The following is a 23250-nucleotide window of genomic DNA, read 5'->3' on the forward strand; positions in this document are numbered from 1 at the left end:
CCTTGTCTCTGATTTTTTAATAGACAATTATAATATTAACCCTGATATCAAATATATGATGGTTGTACTTAAAAATATGCTTGTTGAAGCAGTTTCCACTTGGGACTTTTCAATTTTTCGCTTTTTTGTCGGAGGAGGTAGCACAAAATCTATTCCTTTTGCGTTTTCTGAGTTAAATTCTGCAAAATTAATTTAAACCTAATTATTTTACTAGACTTATTGTTTAAAGATATTAGATATCCTTGATTGAACTTAAAACCTCTCTTTTAGTTGACACTATTAGTTATTAAAGCATGTTCCACAAAAGATGGTAAAAACTAAGTTTGTTAATAAATGCTTAAAGTGGTCAAGTCTTTCTAAAAATGTTTCTTATAGATTTTTCACTATTTAGTTCTGAGAAAATAATACTGTAATGACAAATTAACTGGTTGTCTTTGGGAAAATCAAAATTTACAGTGCAAATTAAAACTGTAAGTAAAATCACAATTTTGCTCGATTTTATCCGAATTAACCAACAAGAAAGGAACCGATAAATAATCTATGTTGTATATACGTTATATTAAATCTTTTCTGTTATCAGGGAGGGAATTAAATTAAGTATAAATTGTATTTAATTTGATTTCAAGTTCATTTATAGGCTGACCTTCTTTTGCCAAGTTTCATATTAAATTTCCCAAATATTATTTTATGTCTTCATTTCTGTTATTACTTTGGTTGTTGTTAATAAATGCTCGTGCTTAAAGTGGTCAAGTCACCCCTTGATTGTCCAATCCTCTGACGATGTCATTAGAGCCCGGCTTGTTCTTCGACGAAGTCCACCACCCAAAATTCCTAATACCCAAGAAGCGACGTATAAATTTTAATTTTCAAATTGCGGATTGCAATTCCCCCACCCGTTCCGTTGGGTAGGACGGCCGGCCCGATAAGAGCTAATATAAATCGAAAGGGTCTCAACTCTTCCGAGCTTAGTCCCTGGATCGCCATGCGGCCGGTGAGCGTGTTCTGTGATACGATCGTTTTTATGATCCTTAGGTTGACCTCGGCCCGAGCAGAACTGAAGCCCAGTTGCGAAAGGTAATTTGTGAATGAAAGGTGTCGAAACAACCGATTCGATCAATTTGGATTGTCTTTCAAATTTCCAGTGCCGTTTTCTGTCATGGCGATCTTCTTCACACAGTTCAGACCCTGAGGATTTTTCCAGATCAGAAGACTTTCGTCGACCTGCAGCTCAAATATCCCGAGGAAACCGTGAGTTCTTGCTTATTAATAATATTTACATTATTCATTTTTTAGGACCACATTTTCTGACATAGTCATGCGGGATAACAAAGTTCGAACAATCGGCACCATAAAAATCCTCCATATTAGAAAATACGGAGGAGGGCAAGGATTATAATGCCATTCGATTTTAATCAAAAAGTACTTAAACAATTTAAGCCAAATGTTTAAAATTAGCTTCGATTTAACAATGTTTTACGAACCCTATATAAGATCTTATCCCTAAGTAATAATTTACTTAAGCATTGTCAAAACTATAATCTTTTAGTTTTGAAAAGACCCGGTACCAAAGAAAAACCACCCAAAGGATTTTCTCAAGTTTCTTATCTTGAAATTATACATAAATCTTGTAACTATTAAATTACCTACAAGTTAAAACGTAAAAAACAAACCCTTTGCAATTTTTGGAAGGGAAGCGGCACAAAATATATTTCTTTTTCAGTTTATTTATGTCAAAAACATTCTATAAGATCTAGACTTTTATTGCAATTTAGCCCACGCAAAGTTTTTATTTAATAATCCTTTTCCAAAATAAAAGTCTGTACAAAGAGTGACAAGATTTCTCTCTGTTTTGACCATTTTCTGAATGCTTATCTTTTACAATATTATTTAAATCTGAGTAATTGTTTTCAGTTAATTAATCTTTAAGTAAGGTATTGGTTGAGATAAAAAAAATTAGTGCCACGAGCGGGATTCGAACACACGACCTTCGACTACATGCTACTCTCTCAAGTGGTAGAGCAGCGGCGTATGAACTTCGTAGGTTCGAATCCCGCTCGTGGCACTGACTTTTTTATCTCAACCAATACTTACTTAAAGATTAATTAATTGAAAAGAATTTAATTGGTCAATCGGACCACGAAACCTAATCGATGTAATTATTTGTGTTGAAATCTGTTATTTCCTTCTTCTTTTGTATAAATTTATTATTTTAAAATTTTATATTAATTTTTACTGTAATAATATGTTAAATCTAACTTATCTTACACCGTCTTACACCCTAAAAGCGTGTATAAACAAAAAATAATTTTTTATTGAGGGAGAAATAGCACTAAATATCGACCTTTTTGGACTTTTTCTATGTTAAATTTCTGTCCTTTACTTAAGACTTATGATGGTTGATGTGACCTACTCCCTAAAAGTTTATAAAAACAAATAATTTATTTCTCTTACCTTTTCTTTTTCAAATAATAGGTTTTTTTGTTTACATTGTGTATGTTAGATTCTGAGCATTTAATTACCTACCTTTTTGGACCTTTTTTTATGTTTAATTGTGAAAATTGACAGATTCTCAGAAATCGGTACTGTAATGATGCTACTTAAAACAAAAGTATTTTAAAGTATCTCACGTCCTAATAGGTTACAAAACTGAATCGTGTATCTCTTGTATATTTTCTTTTTCTCAAAATATATTTTTTTCTACTTTTGCCATAAGAAATTCTGAGAAATCAGTACTATAATGACGCTACTTAAAACCAGTGTTTTTTAAAGTATCTCACGTCCTAATAGCTTACAAAACTGAATCGTGTATCTCTTGTATATTTTCTTTTTCTCAAAATATATTTTTTTCTACTCTTGCCATAAGAGATTCTGAGAAATCAGTACTGTGATGATGGCTACTTAAAACCAATGTATTTTAAAGTATCTCACGTCCTAATAGCTTACAAAACTAAATCATGTATCTCTTGTACCTTTTTTCTTTTTCTCAAAATATATTTTTTTCTACTTTTGCCGTAAGAGATTCTGACAAATTATACATAAATCATTAAATTTATGTATAATTTCTTTTAAATTGATAATGTACTAATAATTTGTTAATGTGTAATAATTTTTCTATCTTACCTTTATTTTGTGAATTTAATAATGTACTAATAATACGCCTTACGCAAGTTGCATCAAAAATCTACCTTTTTGGACCTTTTTTATGATAAATTGTGAAAATTGATAGATTCTGAAAAAATTAACACTTTTTTTCTACCTTTGCCATATTAGATTCTTAGAAATTAACGCTTTAAAGTCTTCTTTACTTAAAGCCTTAAGCTTAAGTTTTTAAAGTTTCATCCTAATAGATCATAAAAACATATCCTATAAATCTTTTACATTTTTCGCTCATAATACATTGTTCTACTTGTCTTATTGCAGTAAAATCAACCTTTTTGAACCTTTTTTATGATTTATGCTGCAACCGTATACGCTTGAATGTTACGTTTAACTACTTATAGACGAAGCAGAAAAAAACTCCATGAAAAATTGATAGCGTGAAAGTTCTTTAAAATATCAGAAAATTTTTTGATACAGTTCATGCAGTGTTAATTTTGTAGTCGTATAAGTGTTTAATTGATAATTTTTAACTAATTAATTCTCCTTACATTCCAAACTTTTTTGTCCATTTCTAATTGTAACTTCCAATCTAAGGATTTTTCTAATTATTATAATATGAGGTTTTTCTCATTTTGAAAAGAAGAAGAACAACAACAAGCCGGGAATGTTTGTAATGATTTTTCGAATTAGCCTTCTATTAAATCGAGGTGAAACAAATAAGGAATGATTCACTGGTCAGAGTGCAGGTTTTTAATGTAGAAGTACATAAACAATTAAAAATATTCAATATTGATAAAATTATGTTTTCCTGGATAAAAATTCTGACGTAGTTTTGTCACAGGTGATAACAGACGAACCAAATTGGTTATTAATGTTTTTTTTTTTTTCAATTTTCAAAATTTGAAAAATGATAGACAGAAGGAGAGAAAGAGAGAGAGATAAGTGGATGAGAAAAAGAGATAGCGAGTAAAGTGGTTATTAATATGATTGTTTTTGCAATTCGTTGGATTATTTCAATGGTTTATTTTCATATTTAAAAACAAGTCCTAGCTGAAGAAAACGACTTAGTGATAATTTCCCACCTCTATTATATAAACTATATACTAATAAACAAAACAATATATTTACCATATTTATTGATTTCAAGGTGTAAATTAGTGCTAATTATTTCCAGTATCAATATTTGCTAGTTAAACTTGATAACAAGGCTTAACTTGTTTTAGAAAGAAAGATACCGACCTAAGCAGATAAAAAAGGCAGTGTCACGAGCGGGAAGAGACGATAGAATGTCCTAAAACTTAAAAGTGCAAAATAAAGTTTATTTTAAACAATTCTTATAAGTGTGCAAATTCCAGTTCGATGGGCAGACAAAATCGGTGATAAAAATCCAATTATTGTGAAATACCTATTAACGGCCGTGTTAGACTAAAACCCGGTTTATGAACTATCGTGTCAGACTAATTACAAATTCGTTTTTAGGTTTTTCTGAAAGAGTTTTGGTACCTTTATGAGAAATCATGTTTTAGACTAATTGCAAAATATGTTACGCATGGTCCAATTTTTGTGATAAAAAACATTAAATGATGTTAAAACCATAAGTCACGTTTTGACAATTTCATATGCAAGGATGTCGCATGAAATCAAGAATCACGCTTCGACCTGGTCTTGCACCTAATCCGTGGAATCAATTGTCCCATGCCTGTTGCTAAATTTGACCTTAAAACTATTAAATCAATAAACAACCTATTTTTCATTTGCAATGATTTCCCATTTAAAAATACACAAAAAGAAAAACCTGTTTAAGCTGTAAATTTATCATTAGGCTACAGAATATCAAATTTATTTGTAAATTAAAGGAAAATTAAAACATTCAAACAAACTGTCAATTGTGAAATTTATAGTAGAAATTGTTCTAAACTCTAAGACATTTACCTATTGACTATGCTTAAACCTTTTTATAGTAAAAGTCAATATTTGATTAAATGAAAATATGTATATCTTCAGTTTTCTTCTTACCGATAATATTTACTGTATAAGTGAATGACTTTTATGTAAAGTTCATGTAGATTTGAACAAAATAGAATTGTTTCTGTGCGAGATTAATAACTCCCTCGTGGGTATCAAATGATACTAAATATAGCCTTTTTTCTTTCATTTTTTATATTTACTTTGTTTATGCGAAACATGGTCCAATAAAGCGCTAAGCAAATTTCAAATTTCGAATAGTATACATTAAGTTGATATCAAAGTTAATAAAATTAATCGTTGGTTTTAAATCTTTTGTCCCAGCGAATGTGGTCAGATGAGGGAGAATGATGTGTGTGTGTGTGTGTGTGTGTGTGTGTGTGTGTGTGTGTGTGTGTGTGTGTGTGTGTGTGTGTGTATGTGTGTGTGTGTCATGCGCGCGTGGAAACATAATAATTGGATGAAAAAGAAGACTGAGTTAGCGAGAAAGTAATTGTAAGTGAAAGAAAGAGTGTGAAACGTTGGAAAAGAAAGAAACAGAGAGAGAGAGAGAGAGAGAGAATAAGTAAATGATTGAGAAAGAGATAGACTTAGCGGGAGATTAAGTGTAAATAAAATAAAGAGTTTGAGAGAGGGAGAGGGAGAGAAAAAATAAATGGATGAGAAAAAGAACATTAACGAGAAAATAAATGTAAACGAAAGAAAGGTTTTGAGATGTTGAAACAGAGAGAGAAAAAGAGAAATAAAGTAAAAAAATAAGAAAGATGCATACATATGAAAAGAGACTGAGTGAGGGAGGAGAGAAAGCGAAAGAGAGAGATGGAATAAGAGACAGAGAAAGAGGGAGAGAGAGAAATAAAGAGAAATAGTAAGAAAGAACGAGTGAGTAAGAAAGATACATATGAAAGAGACTGAATGAGGGAGGGTAGAAAGAGAAAGAGAGAGTGAAAGAGAGAGAGAAAGTGGGAGACAGAGAAAGGGGGAAAGAGAGAGAGAAATAAAGAGAAAGAGTAAGAAAGAACGAGTGAGTAAGAAATATACATATAAACAGAGACTGAGTGAGAGAGAGTACAAAGAGAAAGAGAGAGTGAAAGAGAGAAAGAGAAATAAAGAGAAAGATTAAGAAAGAACAAGTGAGTAAGTAAGATACATAAAACATAAAAAAGGGACTGAGTGAGAGAGGGTAGAAAGAGAAAGAAAGAGTGAAAAAGAGAGAGAGAGAGAGAAAGAAAGATATAGAGAGAGAGGAATAAAGATAAAAAAGATAAGCCAGTGACACTTTGAGTGCGAAAAAGGTAGACTGAGCGATAGAGCGAGATTCAATAAAACATATAGTCAGAGAGTCAGAAATTAAGATAGAGGGAAGAAGATTAATCGATATTTTATTTATAGCCGCAATAACTTGACCATCTTTGACGACTCACATTCGTTTGAAAGAATCAATATGAATGAGAGCGATAGTGAGTGATAGATTACTATCTGTTGTACATTTAGATATTTATTTTAAAAAAGATATTTATGTTAAAAATTCATTCATTCGTTTTGGCATTCCACATTAACATTGGCCTACTTAAAGCATTCGATCGATCATTAAATCACCGAATAATTACATTACAAGCATGGTAAAGTTAAAGATTTTAATAGATTTTTATTATCGTTTCCTTCCTGATTGGCATTCGTGCAAGTGGAGAGTGCGGAAGAATCCTTCGGCAGATTGTCATCTTAGTGCATCCGGTGCCGGATATAAAACGCTACATATTTTTCATTTCCTGCGTGACAAGCCGAGCCTGCTTGTCATCGTGGCAAGGTTGTCGTTCACGGTCGATCGGGTGCCACATTCGCCCCGATATCGTGATCGAAAAGCCCACATTTCCACGAACACCAACCGGCGTCTCCTTGAGCAATTTCATGTGAAGACTCTCGCCGATCGACAGGCGGAAAATAAGGTCAAAGTAGTCTGGTCTGACGTTTAAATATTGTGCAAAAACGTTATTTCAAGATCTATGGAACGGTGGAAGAAACGACGGGTTTATAGCTGATCATCATGTTTTTTTTTTGTTTTTTTTTAGCACTGTATCTTTTAAGAGGATCCCCTTGCGGAAGGAGGATCGAGGAACCAGTACACACCAGAAGGGCGCACCCGCACCAAATCTGAATGGGGCCCTTGATATCCAGAACTTATATTTACCACTATTTGTCCCTCAGCGACCACTAGGAACCGCAAATTGTTCTTTGATCCACATTGCAAAACAGAATATGGACTAAACTCACCCATACGGAGTATAATGAGATTGCTGAATTATTATTCCATTGAAATAGATGTATTTCACGATTCCTTGTACACAGTTAAAGTTAAATTAAAACCCTGGAAAAATGGCAAAAAGGAGGGAAAATTCAAAAGGTTGGGTTGAGATTGGAAGTTGGTGTCCGAGTGGATCGAAGTCACTATAGCTCAAGTGGTAGAGCAGCGGCGTATTTAGCCGAAGGTCGTGGGTTCGAATCCCGCTTGTGACACTAGCTTTTTTATTTCAACCAATACCTTATATAAAAGGATTAATTAATTGAAAAAATTTATTTGGTCAATCGGACCACAAACCTAACGGAACTAATAACAATGAGTAGTGAAAACGAAAGTTTTATTTTGCAGCAGCAGTCATTGTGTACTCCACAGACATGAATGAAATAAATGCCAGAAAGTTTTGGATGAGTCTGTTCAAATTATTAATTGTCAAGTCATGGCCACTGAAGTCAAGACTTATCACAATAACTGGTGATGATATGGGAAGCCTTCATCATTATTCACCATGCAGAATGGCTGTCTCGTGGGAAAGCACTCTCACGATTGTGTTCTGAAGTTTTATTTTTACTGATGGACCATAATGTCAAATTGCCAACGTTTCCATTGGTGAGAAATGCCAATGTGTACTGTCATATGTATATTTTCATTAAAATGAATGAGTTTAGTCTTTCTTTGCAAGAGACTTTCGATGCTAATGACAAACTTCACACTTTCAAAAGGAAAATCCAGTTTTGGGTTGCATATGTTGAATATGTGAACACCTTCAATGTCCTTTGAGCGCTGCTTCCCAACAGCTCGAGTTACAATGCTGCTCGACCATGCAATGGTTCGTCAAATTTCAATTTCGACAAAACCAACTAGTCTATCTTCAAGTGCATACGAATGTTTGATAGTCATTACTTCAGAATCCAGCTTGAAATCTAGTTTCGAGTCCGATACTTAACCCCATTTTTTGAGTCCGTCTGAAAAACAAAAAAATTCAACCGCTCGATGAAAAAGCAAAATGCGCTCTTGCATTTGTCAAAACTAACCTAGCGAATCAGGATTTTCTGTCTATCCAGTCACCATAAACTATATACCGAAGCTGTCCAGATTCTGAACCGGAAATCCTTCTCCAGCTATCAAACGTTAAACCCAACATATCAAAAAAGCAGGCTAAAACATCCTCACTCTTCCCATTAATAATTACTTTTGAGTTTGGCTCGTTTTAAACACTTATTGATTCTGTTCTGACCAATTTGATTTTTGTGTTCCGGATTTGGTAAATAAAGTTAAGTATGTCAATATAATTGTTTTAATAGTGATATCCCATCTCTTAATGAGAAATCGACTGGCTAGTGTATAAAACTTTAATTTACTACATGTCTATAAGTATCTAATTTTAAATACTTGAATGGGAGGGGTCCGCCCTGGATTTTTATTCCGTGAAAGACCGTTGGCTAAAATGTTTGGAAAGCCCTGACCTATTGTTTTCCTGCTTTTCTAAATTCAAGATGTACAAAACGTTTCCTTGTTTTGAAAGTACCCAGAGAAATGTTAAATTTCCAGTTACCTATCAAAAAGTCATTTCATGTCGACCCAGGTCACGGCGTATCTCCCCTAATCATAATATGCTGACCAAACAATGTTATAATAAATAATTATAGTCTATTTTTCTTTAAGTTATATGTTATGTTATTATGTTCTTTATGTTATATTATTAATTATTTATTTTTTAATAAAAAATTATAGTCTATTTTTCTTTAAGTATTATTTTTAAGACAGAACAGCTCCAATATTGTTACTCAGTCTCAAACGCAATTTTAAATCAACAGAAATCATTCGGTTCGATGAAACAAATCCCCCTTTCTTTATGACTATCTTGTTTATCTCAATGCATTTTTCGCTTCGTTACATTTGTATTTTTTATTACACTCGTAACTTATATAATTTTTGTACATATTGCCGAAAAACAATCAAGGAAACGATAAAGTTTGGTTTGTCAAAAGCCACTTAATGCTGAATATTGATAACCTCTAAAAAAATTATCTGATATCTAAAAAAAATTTTTTAACTTCATATTTCTGTGAGCGGCGACGGCGAAATATTTTTATTCCCGTGTTACTTATTCTTGTATAGGGGAAGATGAGGTTCTAGAACTTAATAACCCAGAGAGAATATTCTTCAACATTTTTTAACACAATTCCGTCTTTTAAATGTTCACAAACAACAAATATTATTCAATCTAAAAAGTCAGCCGCAACTATTGCAAATAATATTTTCCAGGTTCGTTGAAAACATCACGTGGCTCCCTTGGCGATCTGTGACACCCTTCGAAAGTGTTTGTGGTTGTATACGTCTATGGAATAGAGTGGATCAAGATAAACATAAATTTTAACAACAACCTACAGAATAAAATAACAACAACAATATTATCAATATATGATAATATAGTTTTTTATGATAGGAAAATAAGTGAGTGAGTAAAGACAGAGTTAGGGCGTAAGTACAAAAGAGTGAGAGTGAGATAGGGTGGGAGGTAAAGGTATCAGAGTGCATGAATAAGAGACGTAGAGAGAGGAAAAGGAGTAATGAATGAGGGAGAGAGAGTGAAAGAGGGTAGAAAGAGAAAGAGAGTGAGATAAATAAAGAGAAAGAGTAAGAAAGAACAAGTGAGAAGGGAAGATATATATAAAAAGAGACTGACTGAGAGAGGGTAGAAAGAGAGAGAGAGAGAGAGAGAGAAATAAAGAGAAAGAGTAAGAAAGAACAAGTGAGTAAGGAAGACACATATGAAAAGAGACTCAGTGAGAGAGGGTAGAAAGAGAGAGATATAAATAAAGAGAAAGAGTAAGAAAGAACAAGTGAGAAGGGAAGATACATATAAAAAGAGACTGACTGAGAGAGGGTAGAAAGAGAGAGAGAGAGAGAGAGAGAGAGAGAGAGAGAAATAAAGAGAAAGAGAAAGAAAGAACAAGTGAGTAAGGAAGACACATATGAAAACAGACTCAGTGAGAGAGGGTAGAAAGAGAGAGAGAGAAATAAAGAGAAAGAAAGAACAAGTGAGTAAGGAAGATACATATGAAAACAGACTCAGTGAGAGAGGGTAGAAAGAGAGAGAGAGAAATAAAGAGAAAGAGTAAGAAAGAACAAGTGAGTAAGGAAGACACATATGAAAACAGACTCAGTGAGAGAGGGTAGAAAGAGAGAGAGAGAAATAAAGAGAAAGAAAGAACAAGTGAGTAAGGAAGATACATATGAAAACAGACTCAGTGAGAGAGGGTAGAAAGAGAGAGTGAGAAATAAAGAGAAAGAGTAAGAAAGAACAAGTGAGTAAGGAAGATACATATGAAAACAGACTCAGTGAGAGAGGGTAGAAAGAGGGAGAGAGAGAGTGAAATAAAGGGAAAGAATAAGAAAAAACAAGTAAATAGGTAAGAGTAAATTAAGCTTCGCTGGGCCCCTCCGCTTGGTCAGAAGGGGGCGAGAATCCAAGATCCATTTGGTTACACCTCCACTTCTTCGGGAGCGTGAGACCTGTTACGCGGAAATTACGGTTGGAAACGTTTCAGTTGAGAAGCGTGGCTAAGACCTTCTGTCTTCCCTTCTGGTGCCCTTAGGTTGTAGGTATTTCCAGACTTCTGCAAAGTACAACGGATCTATGTATTTTGATGCAAGTTTGTAGGCAAACTCTCCCTGAAGAGAGTTTGGGCCTGCATGATCATACCCCCTTACCCCTTATGGAATGTTGATTCTCTCCTATATAAATTATAATATTTTATATAGGATATGTTCTCGCAGAGGCATTACGAAATTTTAACTTCGCTACCTTTCTACGTTCTTTTATTTTTTCTATGGTTTTGGATCAGACACAAATATCGGCAATGATGAGCCATCATCGAGCAGCCTCTGAAAAGTCGCGAGAACTCCGCTTAGTTCGAAAGTTTTTTTTAAACTTGAAAATCCGATCCAATCTTTTTTCATTTTCTTCTCCCTTGCTCTAATTTACTAACTCATATAAACCGTCCATCTTTCTTTGTACCTTCTTTCTCAATATCCCTTTATATTGTTTTGTTGTCCATTTGTTCCTTCTTATTATTAATTTAGTTTTCTCCTTCAGTACGAAAATTCAAAAAGACCTAAATCTGCAATTTGTAAACGAAATGTAAAATCTATTCTAAATCTATGCAAGGATTTTTCAATGTTTTCTTTTTACGGAATTTTAAATGTTTAATCAGCCTCATTCGAATTCTGAAGCAATATACTGTTTAGTTTTCATCTTTGTTTTCTTAATTTCAATTTTTAAACTTAAAACGCCACTAAGTGGTGAGGATGTTGCGCGTGGTGCGGCACTTATCGATGGTGGACGTTCCATCCGGTATGCGGCTATTGTCAGTTGAGTTCCCTATGAAACTCTGCGAGACGCCGTTAGACGTTTTCGAGAAACTGGGTCCTACCATAAAAAGCCCGGTTCTAGACGCCCTAGGGTAGTAGAACCACAGGATGACCGTTTTTTGACTTTGAGAATTTTGCGAAACTGGCTCCTTACGTTCAAACGATTCAGCAGCTCCAGGAAGTTCAAGGTGTCCAAATTTCTGAACGCACTGCTCGAAGAAGATTAAATCAGTACGGACTGATGGCTTTTCGCCCCTTAAAGAATTGACCAGAACACACGGAGTTGCACGGCTCCCATTTGCTCAAGAATACATCCATTGGTCTATGGACGATTGGTCAGCTGTACTTTTTAAAGATGAGTGTAGATTTGCTGTACGATCTCCAGATGGGCGTGAAAGTGTGTGGAGAAGACGAAATGAAAGGTACGAAGCCTGTAATCTTTCCCAGAGCCAACCTTTTAAACCTAGCTCAGTGATGATGTGGGCGGGATTTCAATGGAGAGTCGCAAAGATTTGGTTGTAGTTCGTGGAAGGTCTTTGACGGCCTCCCCCTATGTGGATGAAATTTTGGAACATCGTGCGTTGCCTATCTAAGATAAAATAAGCGACAATACTATTCTAATGCACGATAATGCCCGTCCACTATTCGCTCGCATAGTACAAACGTACCTTCAACAGCAACACATCAGGGTCATAAATGGCTATCTGTGCCTGCTGCCAAGCCTCAAGGCCGCGCATAGGTCTTTCCTGATGTCATATTTCTTTCTTTGCTTAGTTCTTTGCAGTCCGTTATTATATACTCTACCATAATAAGCTCTCCACGCAACGGACACCTACGTGGTCTCACCTCCATCCATCATCAATGTCCGTGTGTAATCTTGGTATGACCCATACTCAACCGTAAGATCTCCACAGGCCAGGGACCGTTTTCTTTTTTACATTTGTATAGTTCCGATGTGTTTCTTTCGTTCCAGCGGATTTTCCATTAATTGTTTATACCAATAGCAATCGTCCTTTGTAAATCCGCTGACTTATCTGCTCGTTCGTTCCCGGTTATACCAACGTGCCCGGGAACCCATGTCAGGGCGATCTTTTTTCCACTGACATCGATCTCTTTAAGTTGTTTAGGTCTGCGGATGCTCTTCTCCTGAGTTCCTGTAGTCCTTAGGGAACCTCTGTTTGTTGTTTTGCTACGATTTGCGTCTAAGTCATTTTTCTTTTCTATTTTCAATTGAGTTCGATTCATTATTTTCTATATGTATCGTAATATTCCTTACTTAACCATACATTCTTGTTTAATTTGTCATCTATATTTTAATTTTTTTCTAGTTTTGATGTCATATCTTCTTTACATTATTTAATTTTAAAATATTTTGTACTTCATTTTATTGGGTGTAAATGTTATCACTCATTTACCTGTTTTCTTTAATATTTGGATTGTTTAGACTATCTTCCTTCTCTTAATGCCAGATTCAGATTTGGTCACTTATCCTCTTAAACATAGAACGGCTAGATATTGTCGAGAACCTATGAATTCGAAGAACTGTTTTCTTTCAAATCCATATCTTTGGTTCGTACTTCTGACAGACCTATGGATCAAGACAAGTCTATCCCGGAAGCTACTATTAACACAGGGCTGTGCAAAGACCCGTTGACCACTTTCTGTGTATGCTTATGCTCTGAAATCGGCTCCATCCCTTAGCGCGGAAGACTTTCTTCTAAACGTCGTTGAAAAGCCTGAGCTTATAAAATCGAAGGGACTGAGCTTCTGGCATATTTTCCCGAACTATTTCGAAGCACACCCTTCCAGTGTACTTTCTTTCCGCCTATCAGAAGAAAATCAAGAGACTTACCCATCCGCCACCCGTAGACCGAAGAAGCAAGTCTACTATCGCAATCTCCTCCCTAAATACCAAACGTACATGAGATAGTCTGAGGCGACGTCCCTATCGAAACTGTTGAACCTAGGACAGTTTGAGAGATTTGAAGAAAGAACAAAGACTTTCCGTCCGCCTCGTATATCAAAAAACCTGGTCCCAGAAGCGGGCTATCATCCTCCACCAACTAATATTTCTCTTTTGTTACAACAAACTCTCGCTAAGGAACCTTCACAGCAAACAAAAAGAAAAGACAGGAAATGAGGAAATCAAACCCAAGGACGTTGTAGGTAAAATTCATTCTCTCCTTGTCTGTCTAATGACCGAAGAGGTCTCAGCCGTCCCTGGAATTTCCTTAAAAGAGCTCAATAAATCTGGATCTCAGCAAAGCACGACCCAAATATATGCCGTGTTCGACAACAAATATCGTCTTTTTTCTCGTTTGAAATTCAGACATATCGCTGCTTTGGTCGGCCTAGGTGCTTCATTATGTTCATTAAAGTCAGGCTCTAATTCCACCTGTATATTAAACCTTATGACGTTTTTGTGGCTAATAGAGTTCAAGAAAGAGTCCGAAATGCCGTTGTCTTCAATACCAGCCTAGACGGACATCTTAATCTTCGCCTTACTTGACGACCTTAACTATTCCATGTTTACTTTGGTTGAATATTCTGAGGTCACTTGGTGTAACACCAATGATACTGCAGCAGATACTTAGTAGTTCATAGGTCAACCACATAACACTTTTTGTTTCTCCAAGGAACCAAACTCTCCTCTTACACCAGTTGCAGGAATTAAACATTTGGAACTTGAAGAATCGAAATAATTCAATGAATTATTGAATGAGTTACTGAAACAGATGAAACATCGAAAGGTATAACTGGGCTCGTGTATTCAATTGATGATCCCAGTGATACAAGGTGTAATTAATAAAGCAATAGATAAAATGTTGCAGGTAGGCCTTATCAAACTATCGCAAAGTCCATGGTCCAGCCAGTGGTGAAACAACATAATAGTACAAATCGCTTTTGCTTTGATTTTTGCAAGGACTATGCCATTACCAAATTGGGCAGGTTCCCACTGCCTAATATGACTTCTTTTTTGGACCGGTCATTACATTTCAAAAACAGATCTTGCACAAGTATCCATCAGATACTTTTAGCTGCTTCGTCAAAGGACATAACTGATTTTGTTTTATTTGGTCGCGGTCTCTTCCAGATTAAAAAACTTCCTTGAGGTGCTTATGCGATTTTTCAGAGGCTGCTCGGCCAAATCATCACTTTCTATATTTGTGTCTGTTCAAATGAATCATTCATGAACAATCACATTTTAGTCAAATTGCGAAATAGCTCAAAGCTGTGAAAATTTCCTTATCCCTGTGCACTATCTCTTGAGCCAAACTTACCAGACCTAGCACGTCCAGATTAACTCGTCGAGTCAATGCAAATTATTTAAACAAGAAAACCTTTCTCCGGATATCGGTAAAATCTTTCTTTTCATAAAATAAAAACATACAAAGCATCTAAAACATAATGGAATAGCCTGAACAATATTTTAATTTAAAATAATAATAATAAATAATATAAAAATACGAGGTTTATGCAGGGTATAAAATATTCAACATCATTCCTAAGATAATCGGATCAAGATAAAATATAGAACAGTTGAAAAAGTAGCCATCAGTTTTATTCTTATGTGCAGTTAATCTATTACTATTATTGGCCAGATGAAAAGAAAGGGAATAATTCGTCATATCAGCAATCCTTTCATTTTTTATTTTTTTATTTTTTTTTTTTTTAATCCAATATGTATCCATCTTGTAATTTTTTATTTATTTTTATTACTTACAATAAATTTCTAAACATTCATTAGCTCAAAGCTGTGAAAATTTCCTTATTCGTGCACATTACCTCTTGAACCAAATTTACCAGACCTAGCACCAGACTAACTGGTCGAGTCAAGGCAAAATTATTGAAACCAGAAAACCTTTCTCTGGATCTCAGTAATAAACAATTAAAAACATATAAAAAAATCCACTTTTAAACCTATAACTATGTCAAACCACTTTATTAAAAAAAAAGTCACTGAAGATGGGAAACGTCTATTGTGGAAAAGACTATTTATTTCTTCCAATCAACTTATAAACAATACACTTGTGGTTGAGCAAAGAAGTAATCCTTCAAAAATAATACTAATAATACAATAATAAAATAATTCACTTGTAGTGAAGTATCACATTCACCAATGTTCCTCACATCTTGTAATACAAAATGGTTTTTGGTGTTCTTCCAGGTTCTTAACAAATTTGCGGCTCTGCAGGACAAAAATGCTGACACTGTAAAACAATTTGTTTCTGAAAATTTCCTCAACTGCACTACCTCTGAGAACCAGTGTGAAGAGCTTGATGTGAGCCATTTAAACAATTTTCTAATTTATTAGTCCTTGACGTATCTTCTTCCAGAGATGGGACCCGCCCGATTGGACGTCGAATCCGTCGATAATCAACAAAATAACTGTGAAGCAATATAGACAATGGGCCGTAGACTTGAATAACATTTGGAAGGAGTTAGGTCGCATAATGAACAACAAAGCGAAACAGCATCCAGAGCATACATCTCTCATCTATGTACCAAATGGGTATTTTTTAAAAGTGATATTTAAACTGGAAAAGTAAATAAAAGTGAACATTTTTAAGTTTTATAGTCCCAGGAGGTAGGTTCAGGGAGTTGTACTACTGGGACACATTCTGGATAATTAATGGTTTATTAATCTGTGATATGGAAACAACTGCAAAAGGTAAGATGAAAACGTTCCTATTTGGATTTTGAATTTAATTAAAATATTTTCTAAGGTATTATCGAAAATCTGCTAAGCCTTGTCAAACAAAGAGGACACGTACCGAATGGCAGTAGAGTTTATTACTGGGAAAGAACTCAACCACCTATGCTCAATCTTATGGTCGACTCGTACTACAAAAGAACCAAAGATGAACAGTTCATCAAAGACAACCTTGAGGTATTTTCCTTAATCCTTCTGGCTTTTCTTGAAACAGTAATATATTTTTTCTCCAGTTGCTAGACCAAGAGATGCAATACTTCCTAACCAACAGGCAAGTTTCCGTCAAGAAGGATGGTCACGAATATAGCATGTTCAGATACTATGCACCTTCTGCAGGCCCACGGCCAGAGTCGTACTAGTGAGTACATTAAAATATTGAACTTAACATCAAATATTTAATACTGCTCATGATTTCAGCCAGGACTACACGTTAGCCTCAGATTTAAACACTCTAGAAGAGAAACAGAGACTGTACACAAATCTCAAATCATCTGCAGAGTCTGGATGGGATTTCTCGACCAGATGGTTCATCAAAGACAAGACAAATAATGGTTATCATATTTTCCTTATTAACATCTACTGGCACATTTGATTTTTGACTGGTGTTTTTAATAGACCTTATTTCTGTATTTGCCTGGAAGGTGGCTTTGCTCCTGTAATAGACTCGCTTCTATGTTTGGAGGTCCTTGGAGGCAACATTTATGTTTTTGGGTATATCTCAAGACCTGACATGATTTGTGGTATCCTCAGGTCCCGATGAATTAATTGAAAATTTAATTTCCCTCGTGGTACATGCTATTCCTATATGCCATGGGGTATCAACTATGTTCCTTAGTACTTTGTCTAGGAATTTTTGTACATCGGCTATTCTTTGGCACTGTCCCACAATTCCATATCCAGATCAGTTTATAAAATCATTCTCAAACTATCTTTTAAAGTAAGAAAACCTTATGAAGCAGGTTCGCATCACTGCTCTAGAATCCAATGCCATATCTTTCATGAGACAAAAAAGGGCATAACAGGCTGTTAGCAGTAGAGGACTGGTGTACAACTGGTTTCATCTCTTAAATCCAGTATCAAATCTTAAATGTAGCAGTGACAGTAAAAAGTAATAAAAGTTTGTATTAACGTAGAATCACACTGCAGATATACACAGTTCCGCAATGTAGTACAATCATTAATAAAATGTGTTTCTATATGAAGATGCGATTTGCTTACAACTGGAATAAACTGGAGTTGAAATGAAAAGTTTGTAGGATGGGTGATCGAAGTCACAGAAGCTCGTGGTTAGAGCAGGTCATGGGTCCAAATCCCGCGCGTGACAAAAAAATTTCATTTCCAAAAAAGTTTAGTTTAGTTTAATACTCAATAATCTTGTTTATCCACAACAATCAATGTCCACCCGAAAAATTAAGCAAAGAGGGAATTTCATTTATCCAAGTACATGCCATGCTGAAGTTTACACCTGATGACTTAGAATGATTCAAGTCAAACTTGTTAATATCAAACCCCTGGCTTGCTCCATAAAATATTTTAGCAGTTCAAATAAAGCAATAAGGGGAGTTTGAACCACAAAGTTAGAGTCATTACCACAGCTTATTGAGGGAACAGGTAGGGTAGGAGGATAGGTCATTTACAAACACTAGTAGGCCTATTATGCTCCCTTGAGGAACTCCTATATTATCATGCTTTATAAAAGATTACCAATTTTAATATTGTAGACTGCCTTCCTTGGACATATGAGCCAAACCATGTGCTACTATGTACCTCCAATTTACTGACAAGTATATCGTAAGCAACCAGTCAAAGGATTTAGATAAATCGAGGAATGTCCAAAAGCACAGATAATATGTTTTTCTTCTAAAGCTCATTTAGTGACTGGTTTTGGTGGCCCTTAAAAGGACCGGTGTTGTTTCATAGCGTCGAGCCGATAAATCGAGGCCAGGACCGTACATGTGTGCTGTTGATGGTGGTCCGTGACCATGTGTACTGTTGGCTGAGGTCCGGGGGCCGTGAGTCAGTTGACACCACAGTGGCTGAAGGAACTCTAGTGCAGTAATTATCCGAGTGCAGCAGTTGGGGTTTTTTGGCTGTATTGAGAAGGCGAGAATCAGGCTAATGCTGTGAGTACTCTTGCTGTCATCGTTGTCGATGAAGGTGTTCCATTAGTGATTTGTGAGAGCTCGTTAGACAAATCTGGTTTTAGTGGAGCAGTGCCCCTCCTTATATTCGGAAGGGCTCTACTCTAGCTGCAGAGTGTAGGGCGAGAACATTCCATAAGCAGTAGTGGCATCTAGCGATAACTATATGTGGCCATCATAGCTCACTATAATATATCTGCAATATTCAGATTCTAGAATAGTTTTGAAAACACTGGGAATTGCGTTTATATAACGAAACTTCATTGGGTGGTTTACCAGGTTTTGCCATCTTTCCTTCTTATAGGATTGCAGGGATGGGATTTGTTGGACAAGACTATTAAGGTAGAGAGGGGTGAAACTTGGTAAATATCTATATATTGGGTGTAAATGCCATATTTGGATAGATGGCATTTACGAGTAGTTCTGGAGGGTAGTATTGGACAATACAGAACATTTATGGATCTGAAGACTTTCGATTGAAAGGTTTAGTATTCCTCCAAAGTTCCATGCTGGATGTCAAAATAGGCTTGAAGGTTGAAACTTGTAGGCTGTAAGTTTGTTTTTCATCAATAGCTTAAATTATCATTCCATAAGTCTGTAGAACATAGGTTGTTTCAGTAGCTTATAGTTCCATGTTAATCATGAGCCTAGGTAGCCAAGGTATCAGTCAGATTTGGGGGATAGGAACATTGTAGTAGATTGTGAGAGATTTGCTTTGGAGAGTAAATGTGGCACTTACTTGATCTATATTTTCCATTGATGTCGCTGCACATCTTCTTAAGTATGCAGGAGATCAGAGGGTACTGTGATGTCATCAGCGAAGGATGCAAAGAGTGGTGTATGTACTTGGGACATCTGCGGTACAAAGGAGAGATTGGTCCAAACACACTACCTTACGGTACTCCCGTGGCTAGAGTCAGAGTACTACTATTCTTGTCAGACCTGAAAGGACCAAGGGTTAGATGGTACATGGAAGGGTATGCTTCAGTTTGTAACAAACCCTTGAGACGCGGCTGAACACTTGCACCGCATCAAGAAAGGCTCCCATACAATATTCTTTGCACTCGAAGTTTACAAGGTACCATTTGTACCAATCTTGCTGGACTGTGGAATGATGACAGTGAAATTCGCTATCATTATGAGCCACCTTCCATATTCCAGGAATTTTTTTGAAACCTTATTGCTGTTTTACTAAATACAATACACGTCTGCACTTAAACAATGTTGTTGGATGTATGTTTTTTGGGAATTTTCAGCTGTCCAAGCTATATATCTAACACTTTGGTGGTATACATACATTTGGCTACATATTCCATAGTTTTGACTTGCAGACTCCCAAAAAACATCCAATCCAAAAAAATAAACCAGAGGACCGCGACAGACGAGTGGTTAGTGTGATGGACTCTCGGCTCATAGACCTTATGGTCATGGATTTAATTTCCACTGTCAACCCTGTTCTTTTTTCATGATATCCTTCCCCCCCCCCAAAAAAAAGTACGCATATGCATATAATACACATCTCCTTGGCTAATATGCAGTTCATAAGAGCATTAAAAAATATTAATTTTTAAAAAATCTATAAAATATAAACTGTCAGAAACCCAATTGTGCATACATAAAATAAATCTTTTGTTTTTAAAAATGTTGCTGAGTATATCTATCAATATTTTTTTAATGCTTTAAGGTACTCTTATTGATGTTCACACGGAAAATATAATCCCAGTCGACTTAAACGCTATACTCCACAAGTGCTTCGTCCTCCTCTCAACCTGGCACAAGACGATTTCTAAAGATGACGACAAATCCCATTTCTATGGGAACTTAGCAAATAATCTTCAAAAAGCTATAGACAATGTAATCAGTATTTAAAATGAAAAGATCTTATTCTCACCAGAGGCTTATTTCCAGGTGTTGTGGAATGAGAAAAACAGCGTATGGTTCGATTATGACACGCTGAACAACAAGCAAAGGGAATACTTCTACATGTCGAATTTCGCACCTCTTTGGACCAAGTCGTACGTCCGAAATAAATCAAACTTGGCAAAAGGCGTTGTGAAATACATTAATAAAAACGCGTTGTTCGACTATTTTGGTGAGCTAGTTTGGCTTAAAACCTACAGTTATATAAAAAGTATGTTTTAGGAGGTACACCGACATCTTTGGTTTATTCCAACGAGCAATGGGATTATCCAAACGCTTGGGCACCTCTCCAGGCGTTCCTCATCCAGGGCTTAGAGAGAACTGATACGGCTTTGGGTTCAACCGTTGCGTCCCACTTTGCAAATGTATGGCTCCAGTCCAACTACAAAGGGTTCATAGATGAACGTAAAATGTTTGAAAAAGTAAGTTTATATTGCACAAGTCTTGTGTGAGGTATAACAATTCATTTATTTAGTACGATGCTACGAGCTTTGGGAAATCTGGAACTGGTGGTGAGTACGAGGGACAGGCGGGATTTGGATGGACAAACGGCTTCGTATTTGAGCTTCTCGAGCATTACTTTGAATCTTCAACAGAACACAGTTGAATATATTTAATTTATTATTTTAAGTATTTCAAGATATATAACTATGTGATATCAGTTCAGAGTTCCTCAATGGACTCAACGAATTTTTATATGTTCAGCATGATTGTCAACTACAAGTATATGCTTCAAACTATTTCCGACCAAAGATTTATTGCTTTTTTGTATTGTATTGCAATATACCAAAAACATGTAAAAATAAAATAATTTATATAATAATAATAATTAAAAAATATATTCTTAACCTGACTTTTAAATTTGCTATGGTAAACTAAGGCATATAATTTTTTTTTTTTTTTTTTTTTATTGGCCTTATGATCTTGCATATTAGCCATAGTACGAATTCTTGTAAAAATAAAATAATTTATATAATAATAATAATTAAAAAATATATTCTTAACCTGACTTTTAAATTTGCTATGGTAAACTAAGGCATATAATTTTTTTTTTTTTTTTTTTTTTTTGGCCTTATGATCTTGCATATTAGCCATAGTACGAATTCTTGTGTGTTCCGGGTTATCGGGAAAAAAGGGCCAGAGGCGACGGTGGGAATCGAACCCACGACCGCAGCGTGAGAGTCTCTCATGCTAACCACTCGGCTACCGCAGTCCCCAGGCATATAATATAGAATTCCATTTGGTTTCTTCATGAATCCTTTCGGATATTTCAAATTTTACTCTTCAGTGTATTATTTTCTAAACTGCTTGAAGGAATTAACAAAGCATCTGGAACTGAACGATGCTTCTCGCCTTTTGGCTAAGATCAAAATTTAGTCTACCAGTGCCCTTAGTGCACAATTTAATTTGGAAGTGGGTTATTTAACAAAATGGCTGTTAAATGTCAACAAAAGGTATGCAATTTTTTAAATTAACTTGCGTTTTCTATTTTGTCTTTGATGAAGTTCTCTAACATTCATTCTAGAGGATTCTCTATTTAGATAGTGAAAATGATTAAAGATCTCTCGAAAATACTGAAGTTGTGGTAAGATGCAAAAATACATATCCTAGCACTTTAGAGCTAGAATGGGAGTGAAGTAAGGTGCTTTATTAAGTCCATTGTTGTTCACACTTTTTATAAATGATGTTGAAGAAGGAGGTTTAAATATGAATAGTACGAAGAATAAATGTGCTTTAATCCTTTTTAAAAAGATAGTTCCTACTCACAATAAGTACTTACGGTGAGTAGGAGTGCTTTTGTTCTGGCTTTTTCTCACTTGGTGTAATTACAATTTAATATTAGCACTATTTTATAATGTTGCAATAAATGGGATTTAAAAATAAATTTAAGCAAAGCTAAAATTAAGGTTTGCCATTTTAGTTTAAATGACCATGCAAAAAATAAATCAGAAGAAGCGATCACCCGGATGGGAACAATGTCTGGGAAACATAAGTGCAATAATTACACAGTTGGCCAAAGGGTGTCATAACACAGCAACGTGACGTTTCTCATAAACGAGGAAAACCTAGCCATGCAATAATTACCCAGTTGATCAGATAAATATGACCAATTGAAGGGTGTTGCAGACCCACATGGGAGCCACAGGATGTTCCCACGAACCTGGGACCGAAAACAAAGTTGCCATAGTTAAACTACCGATCAAATAACCGAGTTATTTAGTGCTAAAGGGCTGTCACAAGACTAAAAAATTTTAGTGACGTCGACATCATAAACCTGTGTTGCGTCTACCAGGTGCACGACCACCCATCTTCGCCGGTCCACCCATGGCATGTTAACTACCATGACTTTTTATTTTCCTCCCACCTTTACTCTAGTAGAGAAACTGGTACGAAAAGGAATGATTTGTAAATCAAAAGTCAGTCTAGACCAAGGGTTCAAACCGGTGAACAGTCAACTCAGAATAGAATCTGTGACACTCCGTCAGCAAGGACTTATGAGGAACAACTCATTGGATCAGGTTGACTGTCAAGAAGCCATAAAGGCTTTGATAATGCTGTAGATGCTGATCCGTTGGGTGTCATTTCTAGTAAGTCCCTATGTTAATAGACTCGTCACTGATTTAGAGTTGTGGCAGACTAAATCAATTAATTAAATTTTATTGTGGTTACATACATTTGAAAGGCGGAATTGTGTTCAAATAAATGTTTGAGAATATATTCTCTGGTTTATTAAATTC

The 23250-nt window shown here is 35.4% G+C and overlaps 1 protein-coding gene across 1 annotated transcript; it reads left to right on the plus strand.

Moving 5' to 3' along the window:
• The first annotated feature begins 947 nt into the window (after positions 1–947).
• On the plus strand, positions 948–21320 carry LOC106664937 (trehalase-like). The gene is made up of 12 exons (XM_014391041.2): positions 948–1074; positions 1143–1248; positions 15906–16019; positions 16075–16250; positions 16309–16409; positions 16465–16628; positions 16685–16809; positions 16869–17002; positions 20277–20446; positions 20501–20684; positions 20735–20934; positions 20988–21320. Exons 1-12 carry the CDS (start codon positions 983–985, stop codon positions 21117–21119), a joined length of 1698 nt encoding a protein of 565 aa, XP_014246527.1. The 5' UTR covers positions 948–982; the 3' UTR covers positions 21120–21320.
• Positions 21321–23250: the final 1930 nt, after the last annotated feature.

The sequence above is a fragment of the Cimex lectularius genome, unplaced genomic scaffold (assembly GCF_000648675.2).
Source record: "Cimex lectularius strain Harlan isolate CLEC.00 unplaced genomic scaffold, Clec_2.1 scaffold279, whole genome shotgun sequence".
NCBI lineage: Eukaryota > Metazoa > Arthropoda > Insecta > Hemiptera > Cimicidae > Cimex > Cimex lectularius.